This window comes from Lytechinus variegatus, chromosome 1 (genome assembly GCF_018143015.1).
Source record: "Lytechinus variegatus isolate NC3 chromosome 1, Lvar_3.0, whole genome shotgun sequence".
NCBI classification, from domain to species: Eukaryota; Metazoa; Echinodermata; class Echinoidea; order Temnopleuroida; family Toxopneustidae; genus Lytechinus; species Lytechinus variegatus.
In genome coordinates this window covers 6391822-6408710 of record NC_054740.1, presented here as the reverse complement: position 1 = coordinate 6408710, position 16889 = coordinate 6391822, and the positions used below count along the sequence as shown (strand labels likewise).

The 16889-nt window shown below is 38.1% G+C and overlaps 2 protein-coding genes across 2 annotated transcripts in view; one reads left to right on the top strand and one right to left on the bottom strand.

Moving 5' to 3' along the window:
* Positions 1–3746: 3746 nt before the first annotated feature.
* Positions 3747–5773, bottom strand: LOC121415078 (putative nuclease HARBI1). Its single transcript, XM_041608201.1, has 2 exons — positions 5026–5773; positions 3747–4920 (listed from the first exon to the last, which is right to left on the bottom strand). The coding sequence occupies exons 1-2, from the start codon at positions 5436–5438 to the stop codon at positions 3930–3932; spliced, it is 1404 nt and encodes a 467-aa protein (XP_041464135.1). The 5' UTR covers positions 5439–5773; the 3' UTR covers positions 3747–3929.
* A 3202-nt stretch (positions 5774–8975) lies between these two features.
* The window catches only part of LOC121415003, a 76682-nt gene continuing 68768 nt past the window's right edge, over positions 8976–16889 (top strand). The window contains exons 1-3 of the mRNA XM_041608080.1: positions 8976–9235; positions 14431–14561; positions 15899–16053. Of these exons, the coding sequence (XP_041464014.1) occupies positions 14456–14561; positions 15899–16053 (261 nt within the window). The 5' untranslated portion in view covers positions 8976–9235; positions 14431–14455. The remainder of the gene's footprint in view (positions 9236–14430; positions 14562–15898; positions 16054–16889) is intronic.

Sequence of the window (16889 nt, the reverse complement as noted above, 5' to 3'; positions counted from 1 at the left end):
TACACACAGAAACCTCTCTTGCATTGTATAGGCATACTTCGTTCTTCTGGGTACTCCCATTTTTTCTTTTTTACTGTTTGTTTCAGGGCTTGAAAAATTTTACGGGGATGACGCCCCTGTATCGCCGCGTATGAACACTGGTTGTGCAATAACTAAATTGCATATTTTGTATGAAAGAACATTTGTTTTATTTTGGGGAATATATTCTTGAAAAGATACACATGCTATTATTATACAGTTGGGGTAGACTAAGTAGTCAGCACTCAGCATTTACTAATTGGGAGTGCACTGCCTACATAGATCTGTAAGTGTTTGAATATATTTGGAGTGGCGTACCGTGGGTCACGGCATGGGGGTGGGGGGCTCCAGCAAAATTTTCGAGTCACTTAGGGAGTGCGCTCAATAGCCAGGTATACTGACCTAATAGACATTTTAAGGACATGCAGTGCCATTAAACAAATATGTATCTCACTGATTGAATAATGCGAGCGCAAAGCGCGAGCTGAAAATTTTTTATATTCAGACCTAAAAAAGGGACATTACAAGCAATTTTTTGTAATCATAATACGTACCTGTCTCGCTAAACAAACAATGCGAGAGCGAAGCGCAAGCTCAAATTTTTGTATATATTGACCCCAAACAGGGACATTTGAACGACTATATTTTAGAAATCCATGAAGAGTATACATATCTCAGCATAGCCATTTAATGCTAGTGCCATCCTTTGCTGATGACACTGAAATGAAATGAAATTAAATGAAATGATTTTGTTAGAATTGTATCTAAACACATTAAGCACTTTTGTAGTCATTGTAATCATGATAATCATACGCATCTCGCCAATCAAATACTGCGAGCGCGAAGAGCGAGATGAAAATTTAAGAAATTCAGACCTGAAGAGGGGCATTCTATAAGGCCTGTAAGACCGTAAGGCTGAAAATTTTTTGGTATATTTTGACCCCAAGCATGGATGTTTTAAGAACCATTTTTTTAGGAATCCATTAAGAGCATCTCACCATAGTCATCTAATGCGAGTGCCAAGCGCTTTCTAATTTTGTTAGAATTACATCTAAACACATGAAGCACATTTGTTGTCATAGTCATACGCATCTTACTAATCAAATACTGCGAGCGCGAAGCGCGAGATGAAAATTTAGGAAATTCAGACCTGAAGAGGGGCATTCTACGGCTTGTTTGCAGGAATTCACTAAGACCGTACATATTTCACTAACCAAATGATGCGAGCGCGAAGCGCGAGCTGAAATTTTTTTATATTGAGATCAGAAATATGGACAATTTAAGGACTGATTTTAGGAATTCATGAAAAGTAGACATCTCACCAATCAACTAATGTGAACGTTATCACGTACAAGAAATGTTTTATATTAAGACCTTAAAATAAGCAATCACTTTAAGTGGTAATGAAAAAGAAGAAAATTTCACTACATAAAACAATAATAACTCGAATTGCGAGGAAATATATTTGGCGTACAAATATAGATTTGAAAACGGGAGGCTTTAATACAAGAGGATTAAAATCTCATTAAATAGTCTTTTAGGAACAATGAAGGCATAGGCCCTGATCAAATAATGTTTCATAAAGTGAAGCCAATTAAGTAAATTAGAGAGTCAAAAGGGGCCTAAGCTAGGCCATTTTGACTCTCTAATTAAAATTAACAATAATTTCTTCTTTCCCCACTACGTTTCTCTTCCTTTCTCCCTATTTTTCTCCTTTCCCCCTTTATTTTTTTGCCAGCCGTTTGGGGGAGGGGGGGGGGGGGCACGTGCCGCCAATGCCCCCCGTAGTTAAGCCACTGGATATATTATCTAATCTTTTGTTATTCGCTTGAAATCCATTCAAAACAGTGAGTTGTCTTGTCAATCCTATTCAACAAACATTGGCTCTTCCGCTCTTGCAACAATTATATCAGGTATCAAAAGGTTATGTATCTTATAATCTTGCTCAAATTGTATAATACTCCAAATAGATTTTCAAAAGAAACAGAATGCGTGTAAACGGTGTAAATAAAACAAATATAAGATACTAAAGATAAATATGGTGTAAAAATACATTGACAATGCCTATATAAATATGAAAACAATGCTCTTAAGTTCGCATCATTTTGGACGATAAGTTCTTATCTCTCTCTTTCATACAATACAAGTGAAACATGAATTCCAAGGTCCCATGTATCTTGTATACATCAACTATTTCAAGATGTAAATGATAGCAATGCAGTTTAGGCCTGAGTAAATCCACGTAACAGTTTCAGTGGAATTCGTTTGAAAAAATTACAACGTACCATAAAGTTATTTTCAGTTATTTGAGTATCTGACGATTCGTCAAAAAATAAAAAAACGCATCCGAAACTTTCTTACAATGACAGTTTCATTTATTCCCTTACATATTGCAAGTAAAATCCAACATTTCTGTAAATGATTAATATATCCATACACAATTAAGTTCACATCGTGGTATACTGCACAACCTTTTTCAGAATATGATATGCGTTGTGGTATGAATGTCTACCAACCTAAAACATGCAAAACGTTTACTAGTAACTAGTGACTATACTACTAGACCGATTTTTACTCAAACGGCTTTCCAAAAGAGAAATAACAAGAGAACATTTACCTAAGAATAGAAATCCTCATTTGTTGTGATAAATATCAAGAGTATCAGTACAAAATGTAAACAGTGTCAGTATAAAATGTAATTTGAAATTAACAGAAATGTCCAAGAAAATCGGTTTTTCAATCTGCTCAGATTAAAGAATAATACTCTCACTACTGCCAAAGCTATATAATTGTTGGCCGTGTACTCCATTCACCGTCCAATTGAAACATGGGCCCTATACATGATATTATAATCCACTTGTTAATGCCTAGGTCACATAGCCCGGCCGATGAGGTTCCGATGAGCCAGCGATGCGATTTTAGCCGGACACCGGCCGGACTCCCGTGGTCACCGGCCGGCGTTTGGGGCTAAAAACCGCATCGGTGGCAGCTCGGCGAAATTTAACTTCGGAGTTAAAAATTCGACGGGCTCTCACCGAGCTCCCTCATCGCAGCCCCATCCTTACCACATCGGAATACGCATCGGCCGGTGTACGACCGAGTATCGGCCGGTGTCCCGTGCCAGTTTATGTTTATTGCCATATTTATTGTGTATGTGGTAACATCCAAGGTATGAAAACTAAAGTTCTGTCGTTGTCTTTATTGTTTTTATCTTTTTAACATCTTAGAGCAATAAACTGAGAACTCAAAAGGTAAAACAAAGTTAATTTAGAAGGAAAGAAAATGTCATTTAGAAGGTTTTATAGAACACACCATAAAAATTGGTTAATTTTAACAAAGTTGCATAGATCAAAAGTTAAACAGTACTCAAGTAAAAATTAATATTTCGTAAGACTTTATCTGATATGTAAACAATGGAGATCCTTCCTCATTATGAAAAAACACATACTTTTTAAAAGGTGAAAACATATTAATGGGCAATCATTTGAAGCCTATTACAAAATTACAAAGCTAATCATATTGGTTGATACAAGTGTTTTTCTTTATGAAAGGTTAGTTTTTAAAGGTGAAAGAAAAGATACAATGACGATTATTCTTTGATTAAAAATAATTCAATCACAATGAATGTGTTGCTGTTGTATTATTTACACACATCTCATCTTATTCATACTGGTGTATTTTAATATTGATTTATTCTTTCAAACAGGTTTGATTTCTTTTGGCATTTATTACTAGTGTTCAAATTAAAAAGAGCAAAGGCAATGTTTTAAGATTACCCAATAACAGATTTATTTGCAAACAACATACTGAATAATGGAAAGTATAACACATCAAAATTGCGTTAAGTCCTGAGAAGAATAATGGAATGTCTGTGGCTGCATCCGGTATACTGTAACAATATTAGACACAAGTTACTGCTGGTTTATTGCCACATCTTGCCATGGCACACTCCCGGCAGGACTGCAAAAGTAATTCTTGAGGTATGCGCGCAGTTCTTTGCCTGGTCGGGTCAATCTTGGCCCGTGCCCTGCTGCTTGCACATCTTCGAGCACGGCTTGGTCTCGCCATGCACCCGCGATGATCTGTCCCTGCTCATCTTCCCGGTCGAGGTCAGCATTCTGAAGGTTGGGGTAACGAGTCCTCATGAGGTTGTGAAGGGTCATGCAGGCCTTGACGATCTTGGTAACTTTCGACGGTCTCAATCCCAGGGTTGTTAGCAGACATCTGAAGCGATTGGCGAATATACCAAACGCGTTTTCAACCACACGGCGTGCCCTGGAACACCGGTAGTTGTAGATCCGCTCGTCCCGTTTCAGGTGCCGATGAGGGTAAGGCTTCATCATGTATGGCCGTAGGGGGAAGGCGTCGTCTCCGACCATGTAGTAGGGTGTGTCCTGGTCGTCATTTGGTAGGGGATCCGGCTGGGGTAGTCCGATCGTTCCCTCACGCAGACCTGGCTCCAGTCGCGACCGGTTAAAGATGCCGGCGTCGGAATACGACCCTGGTGACCCCACATCCGCCCAGATGAACTTGTAGTCAGAGTTTACCACTGCAAGCATGACGATGGAAAAGAAGCCTTTGTAGTTGTAGTAAAGTGAGCCGCTCTTGGGGGGCTTCTTGATGGTGACATGTTTCCCATCGATCGCGCCACAACAGTGGGGAAAGTTCCATCTGTCTCCGAATCCCTCGGCTATCGGGCGCCACTCATCTTCTGTCTGGGGAGTGGCCCACATCTCGTCCTCGTATTCGTCGTAGATGGCCTGACAGACCTCGGGGACGAACAGAGAGATGGTGTTGTGTGGGACACGAAACGCGAACGCCAGATCATGATAGCTGCTTCCGGTCGCCAAGAACCTCAAGGTGATCGCCAGCTTCAGCCCAGGATCCAAGGGGGTTCGATGCCTGCAACAGAAGAGGGTGAAATATGAATAAAATCAAACTAGAATAAATATGGATGGAAGACATTTCAGCACAATTTGACAGTAGGTTCATAAAGTGTAAACTTACGTTGTGGTCTTGGCAATGCGGGGGCCAACTCGGTCAAGCAACTCATAGAACATCTGTGGCACCATGCGGAGGTAGGATTTGAAGTCGGCAGCGTGCTCGGCCTCGAGTTCCCTCATGAGCGTCTCATACTGGCCGAAACGAGGTCTGCGTAGGATCCACTCGCGCACCCACCAACGTCTTATTCTTCTGCCGGCCCTCTGTCGCTCCCTCTCGGCTTCTTCGAGCAGTGCTGCCAGGACCAAGTTGTACTGGAACCTCGCCTGAGCTAGCTCGTGTTCTAACAACGCCATTCGTAGTCTTCTCGGTGCAGCCATAGTGATGAACTGACCATTCCAGGTAGGGTGGACATATATATACAGGTATGGAATAGCTGACCATCGGCCCCCCAAGTCCGAGGTACACCGGCCGAACATCGGCCGGGCAGTGTTCGAAGCCCGTTAACAACCCGGCCGGTGATCGCACGGTGTCCTTTAACCTGCTCGGGTACCGGCCGTATACCCCCCGATGTCCGGCCGACCATCGGCCGGACATCGGCCGGTAGTTGCTGCCACATCGGCCGAAAAAAATCTCCACTTTTGAGACAGACTCCGGACGGTCATCGGCCGGTGTTTGGTCGGTCGCCTGTAGATTTCCGGACGGAGCCCGGTCACGTCACCGAGCTATGCCACCGATGAGGGGAGCTCGGCGACACCTCAAAAATCCACCGAGCTCCACCGATGCCGGACACCGGCCGGGCTATGTGACCTAGGCTTAACATTATATTTTCCAATCCGTTTGGAATTAGTGCCTTAAGTGTTGCAAGAAATATAAAAACAACAGTTAAAATCAGACGCTTCTCATACATTTGTCAAAGTGCAGAATGCTTCCTTTCATGCATGCAAGAAATTCACAACTCTCATTCATATTTTGTTTCTTAGCCTTTAATAAACAAGAGCGACTTTTGTTAGGAATAGAGTTATTGGGTGCTCAGCTCGTGAAGTTCAAGAATTACTCATTAAATCATTGACGAATTGCCTACTATGTGCCCCCTATCGGGCCCCCTATACTAAAACATGTTACAAAAGTCGCTATATAGGACAGAACATAATTTTTGTCTTATACAGTGCGTATCAAAAAAAAGTTTACACTTAGAAAAAGTCCTGTAAAATCATATATTTGTAATATCCTGAGAATTTTTCCACATTTTCACATTGGTACAGATCCATTTAAGCAAATGACGATATACATGTCGAAAAATATTTCCGCTTGAGTAAGCACCAATTACTTTTGAAAAGTTAGTGAAGATTGATTTGCGCAGAACTTTGAAATACTTATGCGAATAAAAGTAGACCTTAATCATGAAGAACACATGGAATTCAGCTAGTAAAATTGATTTGAAGATATCTTTTACCTTTTCAACTTGTTTCCTTGCCCACACTTCGAAGAGTGCATTGCGCCCCACCCCACTCCCCCACACACCGAGGGCCATCGTGACGATATTTGCTTTACACTGAACTGTGATTTACATGAAATGGCTCAGGCTTGATTTTCATTTTGTTAATCATTGTCAAGCTTGGGAAAAGTGTGGAGAAACAAGTATTAAATGAAAAATGAAATGTAAACCCACTTTAAATTATAAAAACTGAGTGAAAAAATGCTGGAGATGTCTGATATCAATTTTTGTTCAGATTGAGTTATGTCCTCAGATCCAGCTGGCACAAAAAGGGTAAAGGTTGTGCTTACTAAGTGTTGAAATTCCAATTTGGGTGGCAAACTGTTTACAAAATGTTTGAACGTATCCGTTTTATTTCAATTGACTAAAAGTGCAAGGGAATTAGAAATGTTTCGCAGGATAAGTTTGATTTCACCCTTTCTCCTGGACACAGCGTGAAAACAAGCATTTCTGCGCAAACAGATTTCTGCGAGCTTTACAAAAATGGACAGTGCTCACTCAAGTGTAACATTCTGTCAAAACTTTTACTTTCATTGGATAGATGAGACCCAAACCCAAGATGTGAACAAATTACCCACATGTTGTATATTTTTAAATTCCCAGGGCTTTTTCATAGTGTAAACTTTTTTTGATACGCACTGTAGAGGAGGAAGTGGACAGTTGATAGTCGAGTATTTTTTTTGTTTAAATGGGCGTAGTCCTGAAAGACAGTAAACCAGAAAAGGTTGAAGAGCGAAGAGGCTTCTTCTTCTTCTTCTGAAAACAGTACAGTCCACCGTCTGGTGTATTGTCGTACTAGCTTGAGTAGTTGATAGATGAGTACTTTTGCTCTGTACTCCTTTCGCCGACTCAAGCTAGCATCTTCTCATTTTTAAGGTTAAACGTTATCACACTGTAATAAGATGGAAAACAGGGGCGGATCCAGCTTTCGCCAATAGGGGGGCCGAAAAATATTTTGATCAACATTTTTCTCGATTGGCCGCTACAATCTGGCTTTTTTTTGTTGGTTTTTCACGGGGTAATCCTAACTAAAGACTGAAGTTTTAAGTATATGTTAGTTTTTATTGCTATAAACAATATTAGGTATCTCATGTGGTCTTAATATATAATGCGAGCGCGAAGCGCGAGCTAAAAATCTTTGATATTTTATGTCCTTAGAACTGAAGATTCAGAGCAGTCTTTATAATCATGAACAAAGATAAGTATCCAACTAAGCAATGCGAGCGCGAAGCGCGAGCCGAAATTTTATCATATAGTAACGTGAAAAGTGACTCAATTAGGACTGTTTTTAGTGATTATTGAAGAGGATACAAGTATCACCAAATAAATAATGAGAGTGCGAAGCGCGAGCTCAAAATTTCTGATATTCCGACCTGAAAAAAAATGAACAGTCTATAAGCGCGTTTTTATTTAAATAAACAAGCTGTGCGTCTCAAACAATTAAATGCGAGCTTAGTTTTTTGATATACTGACATGATAAAGGAGCATTTTGACAAATTTGGGTAAGAATTTCCAAAGAGCATAGGTATCTCACAAATTAAACAATGCGAGCGCGCAGCGCGAGCCGAACATTTTGATACACATTAAACAATTTGTGTAAATCAAACAAAATAATAAATGCTTGATGTGCTAGAGAATTGTGTGCAAATTGATATCAGAACTGGATATATTGTATATGTACTGGTAATATATTAGTGTCATTTAACCCTCTTGAATGGGATTCATTACACAGGCAATGCGAGCGCGAAGCGCGAGCGAAAATTTTTGTATAAAGTCTATTTTCCAATTCTTCCCCTCACCTTTTTTTTTGTTTCCTTTCGGGGTCGGGCCGGTCGTTACGAGGCTGTCACGGTAAATTACACATCATGGGTAAAATACCTCTTTCTTATTTTTCTTTCTGTTTTTCTTAGTTTCTATCAAGGTAAAGAGTAAACTTTTTTCTGCAGGTTGTCAAAAAATAGGGGGGGCCGGGGCCGGCTCGGCCCCCTCCTGGATCCGCGCCTGGAAAAGGGGCTTATCAAAAATATGTTTCACAGAGGGACATGTTCGTCAAAAGACGCGAGACTATGATATGTAATTGCCCCGTCAGGGACAAAATTAGACAATGGAAATGAGAATTTTAGGCAGAAAAGTGCCTTCATCGTTACTTTGGTCCTTAAATAATTTATCTTTTTTAGGGGGGCACATGGGGGGGGGGGCAAAATCTCATTTTGCCCCCGCCCCCCGCGCTTCCGGCGCCCGTGGTTCCCAGTACAAAGTCGGTGAGAACAATAATTTCTTTCTTTCTTGATTTTTGTAAATTGAGTCAAGTTTAGGCTTGCTCTATTCTTGTCCGATTATTGTTTAAAATTAAGCTTGAAGTTTCAAGAAAATTCTGTATTTCGGAACTTTTTAAATTCAGTTTCGTGAAATTTGGTTTTGATCTGTAAGTGTACACGTTATGCCTACTACACTTGGCGTGCCATACTTCATCGGCGCCACATTTGATCTTTCGACTGGAGCCTTGCCAAACTCAAGTGTTTCGTTTATTAACGTGCCATTCATATGAATAGGAAAAGTGTAGAATCTGTGAGCACAGGATATGAATTGCGTTTGATGACATTTGGTTCTCTCGAGGAACTGGGATAGCCAGTATCATTCTAAGTTAACTTTGACGTAAATTTTTATACCCGAGGGTGCAACTTGCAAGTGCTGGTGGCAACAGTAGACTCTCGTCGGATCAGCCGACTCTGCTGGGGCGGAAACTTCAGATCAGAGTGCCCGATTATGACTATTGAGGTATGGCAGAGTATCCTATTGCCGGACACCTTTATTTCAGTGCTTTAAAAATGAAAACAAGAGGAAATCCAATGAAGAAAAATTATCACTTGCTATTCCAATTTCCAAATATCCTGAAAATTATGAATATGGGGAAATTATTTTATATTTTCCAACCATTTTTTTTCTTTCATGTCTCGACTTTTGTCTTTGCCAAGCCCAAGTGACTGCACTTGCCGCATAGGCCTACCCCTTCGCGAAAAACAATTTTGTTTTCGTGCGTGACAATTTACGTCATAATTCCTGACACGCGCAGGACGGGTAAAAATATTCTTGATTATAATGATGTAAGAACATTGAAGAAAGAGTTAGTGTGATTTTTTTTGTGATATATCAATGATATTATCATCTCATGACTGAGTAAATTTGTTTGCTTATAAATAGGGGGCATACTCGATTCTGAGCAGATCTTTGTAAAAAATTTGTGTTCGCTAAATAATTTCATTTTATTTTTAATTGCGCGTTCGATATGTCACTTTCCAGTATTAATGCTCGTTCATATTGTGACCCTAAGTCATCGAGTTCTAACTTCTATCGATGCGCTGTCGATTGTCGACGGCTCTCCATCATGGTAAACCTCGCGCTCGGACGGCCGGGGTACCGGGTACCTTGAGAACTAGCCGTCGACGATCTGTTCGATGGAGCGGACAAGATTGAAATTTGGCAAATCAGGTCCGTATAATTGCTATCAGAAAATAGATCAATTGTTAATGCAAAATTATGTTAATGATATTTTAAGCATTTTCTGTCATTTTAGAGAAAAATGAGGTAAAAGTTGGATTTTTTCGCGTTGATTTTGCAATCTTGTTCTGTGAATTGATCTATGAAATTGAACTGTGGAAGTCTTATGGTACGAAATTGATTTGGTACGCAGTAATATGTGCGTCCAAAAATATGATAGTGTCCGGTAATACAATACATGACTATATGTGACCGACAAAAATGAAAATCATCAAATATCAATAAATTTGATATCATTTGAAAGCTCTTCTTAAAAAGACCTTTCAAATGATAGCAAGAACTCTAATTTTCATCAAGAAATTATGAAGTTATTCCAGTTTACTAGGTCGCGCATATTCATCCAAATTTGTGCCTTGGCAGGCTTGTGGTCATTGACAAAAGTCAATGGAATACAAAACCGATTTTTATGACCATTTTGTGACCATTTTGAACCCAAGTAGACCTTCAACAGGCTCTTACTTTGTTTTTGAGCCCTTTGAAGTAATTTAGATATCAATGGAGTGATGAAAGAAAGCTCAATTGTATTTTGTAATCATGTCACTTTGTAATTTTTCTTCTTAGTACATACTATAATTTCTTCTATTTAATTTTATTAATAATTATGCAAATTACGTAAAATAACAATTACTCGCCTCTTTTTTTTGCCAAATGAAGGTGATCATGATAGATAATTTATATGATTAAGTTGGCATCAAAACAGCATCATGTAGATTATTTCCTAAATGAATTTGTTAGTATTTTTTTTTGTAATTTCCAATGTATTTCTTTGTTTTTCTGATATAAATTACAAGGTCTTTTTCAACTTTAGTATTGTATGATACATGTAAGTATGGGGGTCTTTTTTTACATAAAAATTATCATTCCTTTTGTACTTTGTTGTTGTTGTTGTTCGTTGTGGGTCATTGCCACACCCAAATGATTTCCTCTGTAATCTCTCAGTGTGTTTGTCACAAGGTTGATGAGCTGCTAGGTACTATTTGCTTAGATACTGGTGCTAGAAGTTGGCATTGGTGCATTTGATGAAGCGAACCAAAGAAGAGGCTATAAAATTTTGCACAATTTTTGGAGAGCAAAACAACCATTGCCAACACCAACATCAACCAGATCTCCAGATCACAGATCATTTTATTTGGTCATACTTTGTATGACCAAATAAAAATACCAGTGTGCTATTTTCTGATATATTTGATTGTTTATTAAACCATTTCCTTATGTATTCTATTGTTTCAACAATTTGTTATACATGTATAATATGTAACTTTTGATTTTAGAGACAATGGACATTTGATTACAATTTTTTTTAGGAGGGATAAGCAGCTAATACATGTACATGTATGTGGCATTGTGTGCAATTTATTAGAAGTATCAAGAAGGATAAAAATTAAGCTTTAATATATTTAATCAGTTTTCAAGGCATATTTGTATACATACATTGTATAACAAAGGCCCTGTTTGAGCTATCTTTTTAAAGAAAAATGAATAAATTCAGATTCTAGAGTGAAATCACTGGACATAAATAAACACATTTTTAAATATAATACTTCCATATTATTATGGAACATAAAAAATAGCAAGATTTTGTGGAAAAGAACTTAACAATCCAAACTTACCAATCTCCCCATGGATAGACTTGAAAGGCACCATATTATTAGTTGAAGCAAAAAGAAAAAAAAAGAAAAAAACAATCAGGAAAAAACAGATATGAAAGCTTAAACAACAACAAAAACAGACATCAAAGCTCCAAACCAACACTCAAAACGAAAGAAACAAAAGTGACACAAAAACTTGTACCAATCCCATCCCCATTTTCCAGTTTAAAACACACCTCCATTACACCCCTAACGAAAAAAAAAATGAATAGAAAAATAATGAAATAGAAAAAAATCATAAATACAGGACTTTTAGACCCATCTGGAAATGAAATATTCTTTCCTCTGAGACTCTGAGTTTCATATATTTTCTTACAAGAGTGATTTTTTTTAAAATAAATAAACAAAAACAAAATAAACAACATGTATTTCTTGCATTCTAATAAAAAAAATCAACATTTAGATATTCCCCTTTCAAAAGCAAAGCCAGTCTCCAAATAATGAAACATTAAAAAAGGCAATATAAAAAGAAACAATAAAAAAAAATAAACAACATAATTTTTGCATTTGAATTAAAAAGTAAACATTATGGTACCGAGTATTCCCCTTTCTAAAGCAATTCCAGTCTTAAAATAAAGAAACATGATTGAAAAGTTTCCAAATATATTTTCTTCCTACACAAAAAACACTATAGATAGAAAAGAAACAATAAAAAATAGATAAATAAATAAACAACATAATATTTGCATTTTAATTCAAAGAGTCAACATTGATATTCCACTTCCAAAAGAATCCAGTTTCCAAATGATGAAACATGATTGAACAATCAACCACCTTGACTCTTGATTCACATAACCTTGGGAGGAAAAAATATTTTTGTGACGAATGTATTAAAATCAATATCAGAATAATAATCTACGGTATCCTGACAGAAATTTTTAGAAAAAGGCACAATATTATCAAGTAACAAACAATTCGGATCCAGTTCAATCCAGCATGAACGACTCACTATCGACTGCTCCCATCACCCAGCCCTCCGCATCGGGTAGCTAGACTGCCGAGAGACCGACGGGAGCTCACCGCATCGGGCTGCTCGACTGCCGAGAGATTGGCGGTGACAACGGTAGCTTGCAGCTCTTATATTGGCTTGCGTTTTTAAAGATTTGGTTCATTTTGGTTTTATTTTGAAGATCAATAGTTAAAGAAAGACTAAATATCCTTGTTTGGAACTTTTTTCTACTTATCATCACAAAATTTCGATCATTTATGCATCCAAAAATTTGATGAAGTTTCGAGCTCTAATATCCATACTTGACAGGCGAGTAATCATATTAAAACTTATATGTACAGAAAGTGCACATCGTCGATTGTCTGAAAAAGGCATCTCATGCCACTATGTGCGCATGCGCTTTAATCCTCATTTTTGAGGAGCCGGCCAGACAGAGGTGATGCCACTTGCAGCAAAACCTGTGCAGCCAAAACCAGCGCTCTCGAAGCGGCGGCACTCGCACATACCTAGATATGGGCACTTGTGATCTCTCTTGCGCCCTTGCATTAGGCTTAGCCATTTAAATACCATACCCTTACTCTTGGTTCACCTTCAGACTCTGATAGCTGATAATGATAAGAGAAATTCACTAATAATGAACAAATGTCGACTTCCATAATTATATAATGGAATATAGTATATAAAATTTGGGTATGTAGCCAATTTAATGAATTCCTTGTTCAAACTTTGTGGGGGGGGGGGGAGGAAGGGGTAGCCACTAGCCAGGAAGGCTCTTAACCGTACTTTGGGTTAAACTTTATTAGAGAATGTCATATCAGTGACGTGCTTAATCTCCTCTCCACGGAGCCAGGGATGGGATGCCATTGCACTACACACACCAAGTATTTTGCCAACAATAAAGGCACCTAAAAGGAACATTTTCTTTAAAGATATTAAGATTTAGGGTTTTGAGCCCAAACTTAAATGTAAATGGGCTACAATATCATTTGGACCCAGTGCTTAATTTAGATTAAAAAAAAAAACTTGTATTGGCTAATGAATATCATTGAGGTAAAGATTCATGATATTTATCAGCCGATGCAAGTATTTTTCCAGGTCAAGGTTAAAGTTTACTTGCAAGACTCTCTTTAGACACATAACTCTGCAACCGTAAGTCACTTTTAAACCAAACTTAGATTGTACATGTAGATGTACTTAGGGAACCTGCATGTTATGCTGCTGCTGGAGGTCAAAGACAAAGGTCATTTTCAGGTCAACATTAAAGTTTACATGCAAGACTCTTATGACCTACAACTCCACAACCAAAAGTCACTTTTCACCCAAACCTGGGTTTAGGGGACCTGTACATGTATACTGCAGTCGGAGGTCGCATGGTAAGGTCAAAAGGTCATTTTTAGGTCAATATTAAAGTTTAAATGCCAGATTCTTACTTCAATACACCAGACTGTGGCCTGTACTGTTACCAGATGAAGAAGAAGACAAATGTTACCCAGTATTCCACCCCAGTTATTTTGCAATGAACTTTGATCCAATTCTGTTGTGTGCCCATGCAAATCGCAATATTTCTGTTTATTTTCACAAGTGGGCGAGACACAACATTGCTTATGCCTTTTTTTTACAAATCGCGTGATTAAACCTTGTAGTTCTTGGGTATAACCAAGTACATGTGTATGTAGATGCCAAGGACCTCTATCTAAAACATGAACAAAAAATGAGATGATTCATTTGATTTATTGGTAATACATGGGACCAGAAAAAATAATGTTTTTTAACCTTGACTTTATTTCATTATCTTGGCTTCCCCTGTTCATCAATAGATAATGACTGTCATTGTGAGCTGACATGATGGAATCTACATGTACACCCAAAAGTTCCCAGTCTAGATTCATCAGCCAAGGATGCAAGAAACACACAAGACTCAGACACAGACCACTGCAGTTTACCCATGGTATGTTTCTCTGTACATGTGTCCAATAATTTATTTCTTCTTTATTTGATTTGATATACATTTAATTCAGAGGTTTGAGTGTCTTGATCATGTACTTTTCAAGCCTGAATGTAGAATAAATCCTGGCAGGGAAAAAGTTACACTGGGGCTGGTGGCGATTTACATGTAGCCTAGAAATACTCAAAAGTGCCCTGGAAACTAAAAAAAAAGGAGCCCTGGAAATCTCCTTCCGGGGGGGGGGGGGGCCACTTCCATTCACGAGTGGATACCATGCGCGACCATGGGGTCTCGAAAAGCACCCTAAACACGTAATTTCCATATTCTGAAAATGCACCCCTTAATGAGTATTGGCGTGTGAAACCCTACCCTTAACAAGTATTGGAAACAAAACGATACTCTTGGCAAATATTCCCTGAAATGAACCCCTTAACAAGTACAGGAATGTTTTATTGTTACGGGTCCTTCGGTCGTCGGCTTTACCTTAATTGGTTTAGTATGACCCCACCTTCTACACCTCGCGCAAATCAGACTCTAAACGTGAAGTTTTGGGGCGAAGAGGACATCCTTTATAAAACATTTTAATTTTGTTTTATCATCCCCGCAAATACGACCCTAAACACATAATTTTCCTAGCGAAATAGATACCTTTTGTTATTATTTTTGTGTTTTTGACACCCTTATCACGTTACGTACGTAATGTGCCCTATCGAGAAAAAGACATCCTTTTTACGTGTTTTTTGGTCGCGCATGGTATCCACTCGCCAATGTAAGTGGCCCCCCCCCCCCCCGGATCTCCATTCATCACAGTGTTATTGCTTATCCAATGTTGCAGATTTAGGTATCAAATAAGTTGTGAAAAGTAGCTCCTGAAATAAGAAGGATTTTTTATTTGCCTGAAACCAGGTGATTTTATTTCATCACAGCTGTTTTTACTTTGGCAAGCCATTGGAATTTCCTTGGCTCATTTGTTTCTGTCATGTTTTGTCAACACTCTGCTCTTCATAACAGGCATGATTTGTTTGTCAGGTTTTTTTTTCCATTTTTTTTTTATTGTTTTTTTACGTGAAATCCTTTGCCCAAGAAAACTTTTGATATGTTATGCTGCAAGAGCTTGTAACCCTGATTGGGGAGCCTTGGACTTTGGCTGTGACTTAGCGACCCTTTGCTATTTTTAAGATTTTTTTTCAGAGGGGAATATCATGCCTGGTGTAACTAATACATGCAGGTTTGTTATGCTGCTCAATTTTATACATTCAAGTTTTTTATTGTATTAAAAACTTTATACATGTACATGATGTGCATGCAATTATAGTTGTTTGAACAATTAACATTTTCAGATTTCATATCGGTTCAACACTCTGCACATTCTAACTCGTCACTGGCATCACTTTTTGAAGAGAGCTCCCTCTGTAGTTCACTTGGAGAAATAGATACCAGCTGGTTTGACAGTGAAAGATGGACGTCTAATGATGAAACAAAATGGAAAAAAGAGGTCAGAATCATCTTCATGGAATCGGGATAATTAAAAAGAGTGATTGTACAACAAGCGATATTTACTTGTCACAAGCGTAAACAATTTCCTATTTTGACAACCATTCAAAAGAAAATCTTCCCCAAAAGTTGCTGAAATTTCACATTTCATGTTCTTACTATACATGTATGTACATCCAGGAAAAATATTTCCTCCGTTTTTTTTACTCTGAAAGATCATAGTTTACACTTGATGTTACACTTGAACAACTACATGTACATGTACATCTAAATGTGGAACTACATGTACAATATGTGTATGATATTTTCCCTCATGAACAGAAGGCAAAGCAATTGTAAAATATTTAGAGCAAACTTCACAGGACATACTGTCCATGAATGCATTTGAGATAATGGCATTGCTAGCTTTCCATAAATGAAATGTATGATGTCATACTAAGTCAATCATATTACTATGTACATGTAGCTATTTGTGAGACAGAGTCCTGGGGTGGTATTCTGAAAATTGTCTTAACTTTTCTCGTAACTCAGCAAGATAACAGCTCGCTATAATTCTCTTTTTTCTGAAAATTGTCTTATCTCTGTAAGGATGTTCCCTGTTTTATCTCTGACATGCCCATTATTCTATCATCAACCAATCATTAAAATTTTTATCTGCTTAGGCCAACCAATAGAAGTGTCTCTTCCGAAAATTATTATAAGCTCATTGTTGACATATGGCATATATATCCCTTGTGCCCCCAATGCTTACTATGCAAAAATACATGTGGCTGATCTCAGAGTCATATTTTCTTTGAGAGATTCATCACTTCGAATACCAATTTTTAATTGCTGAAG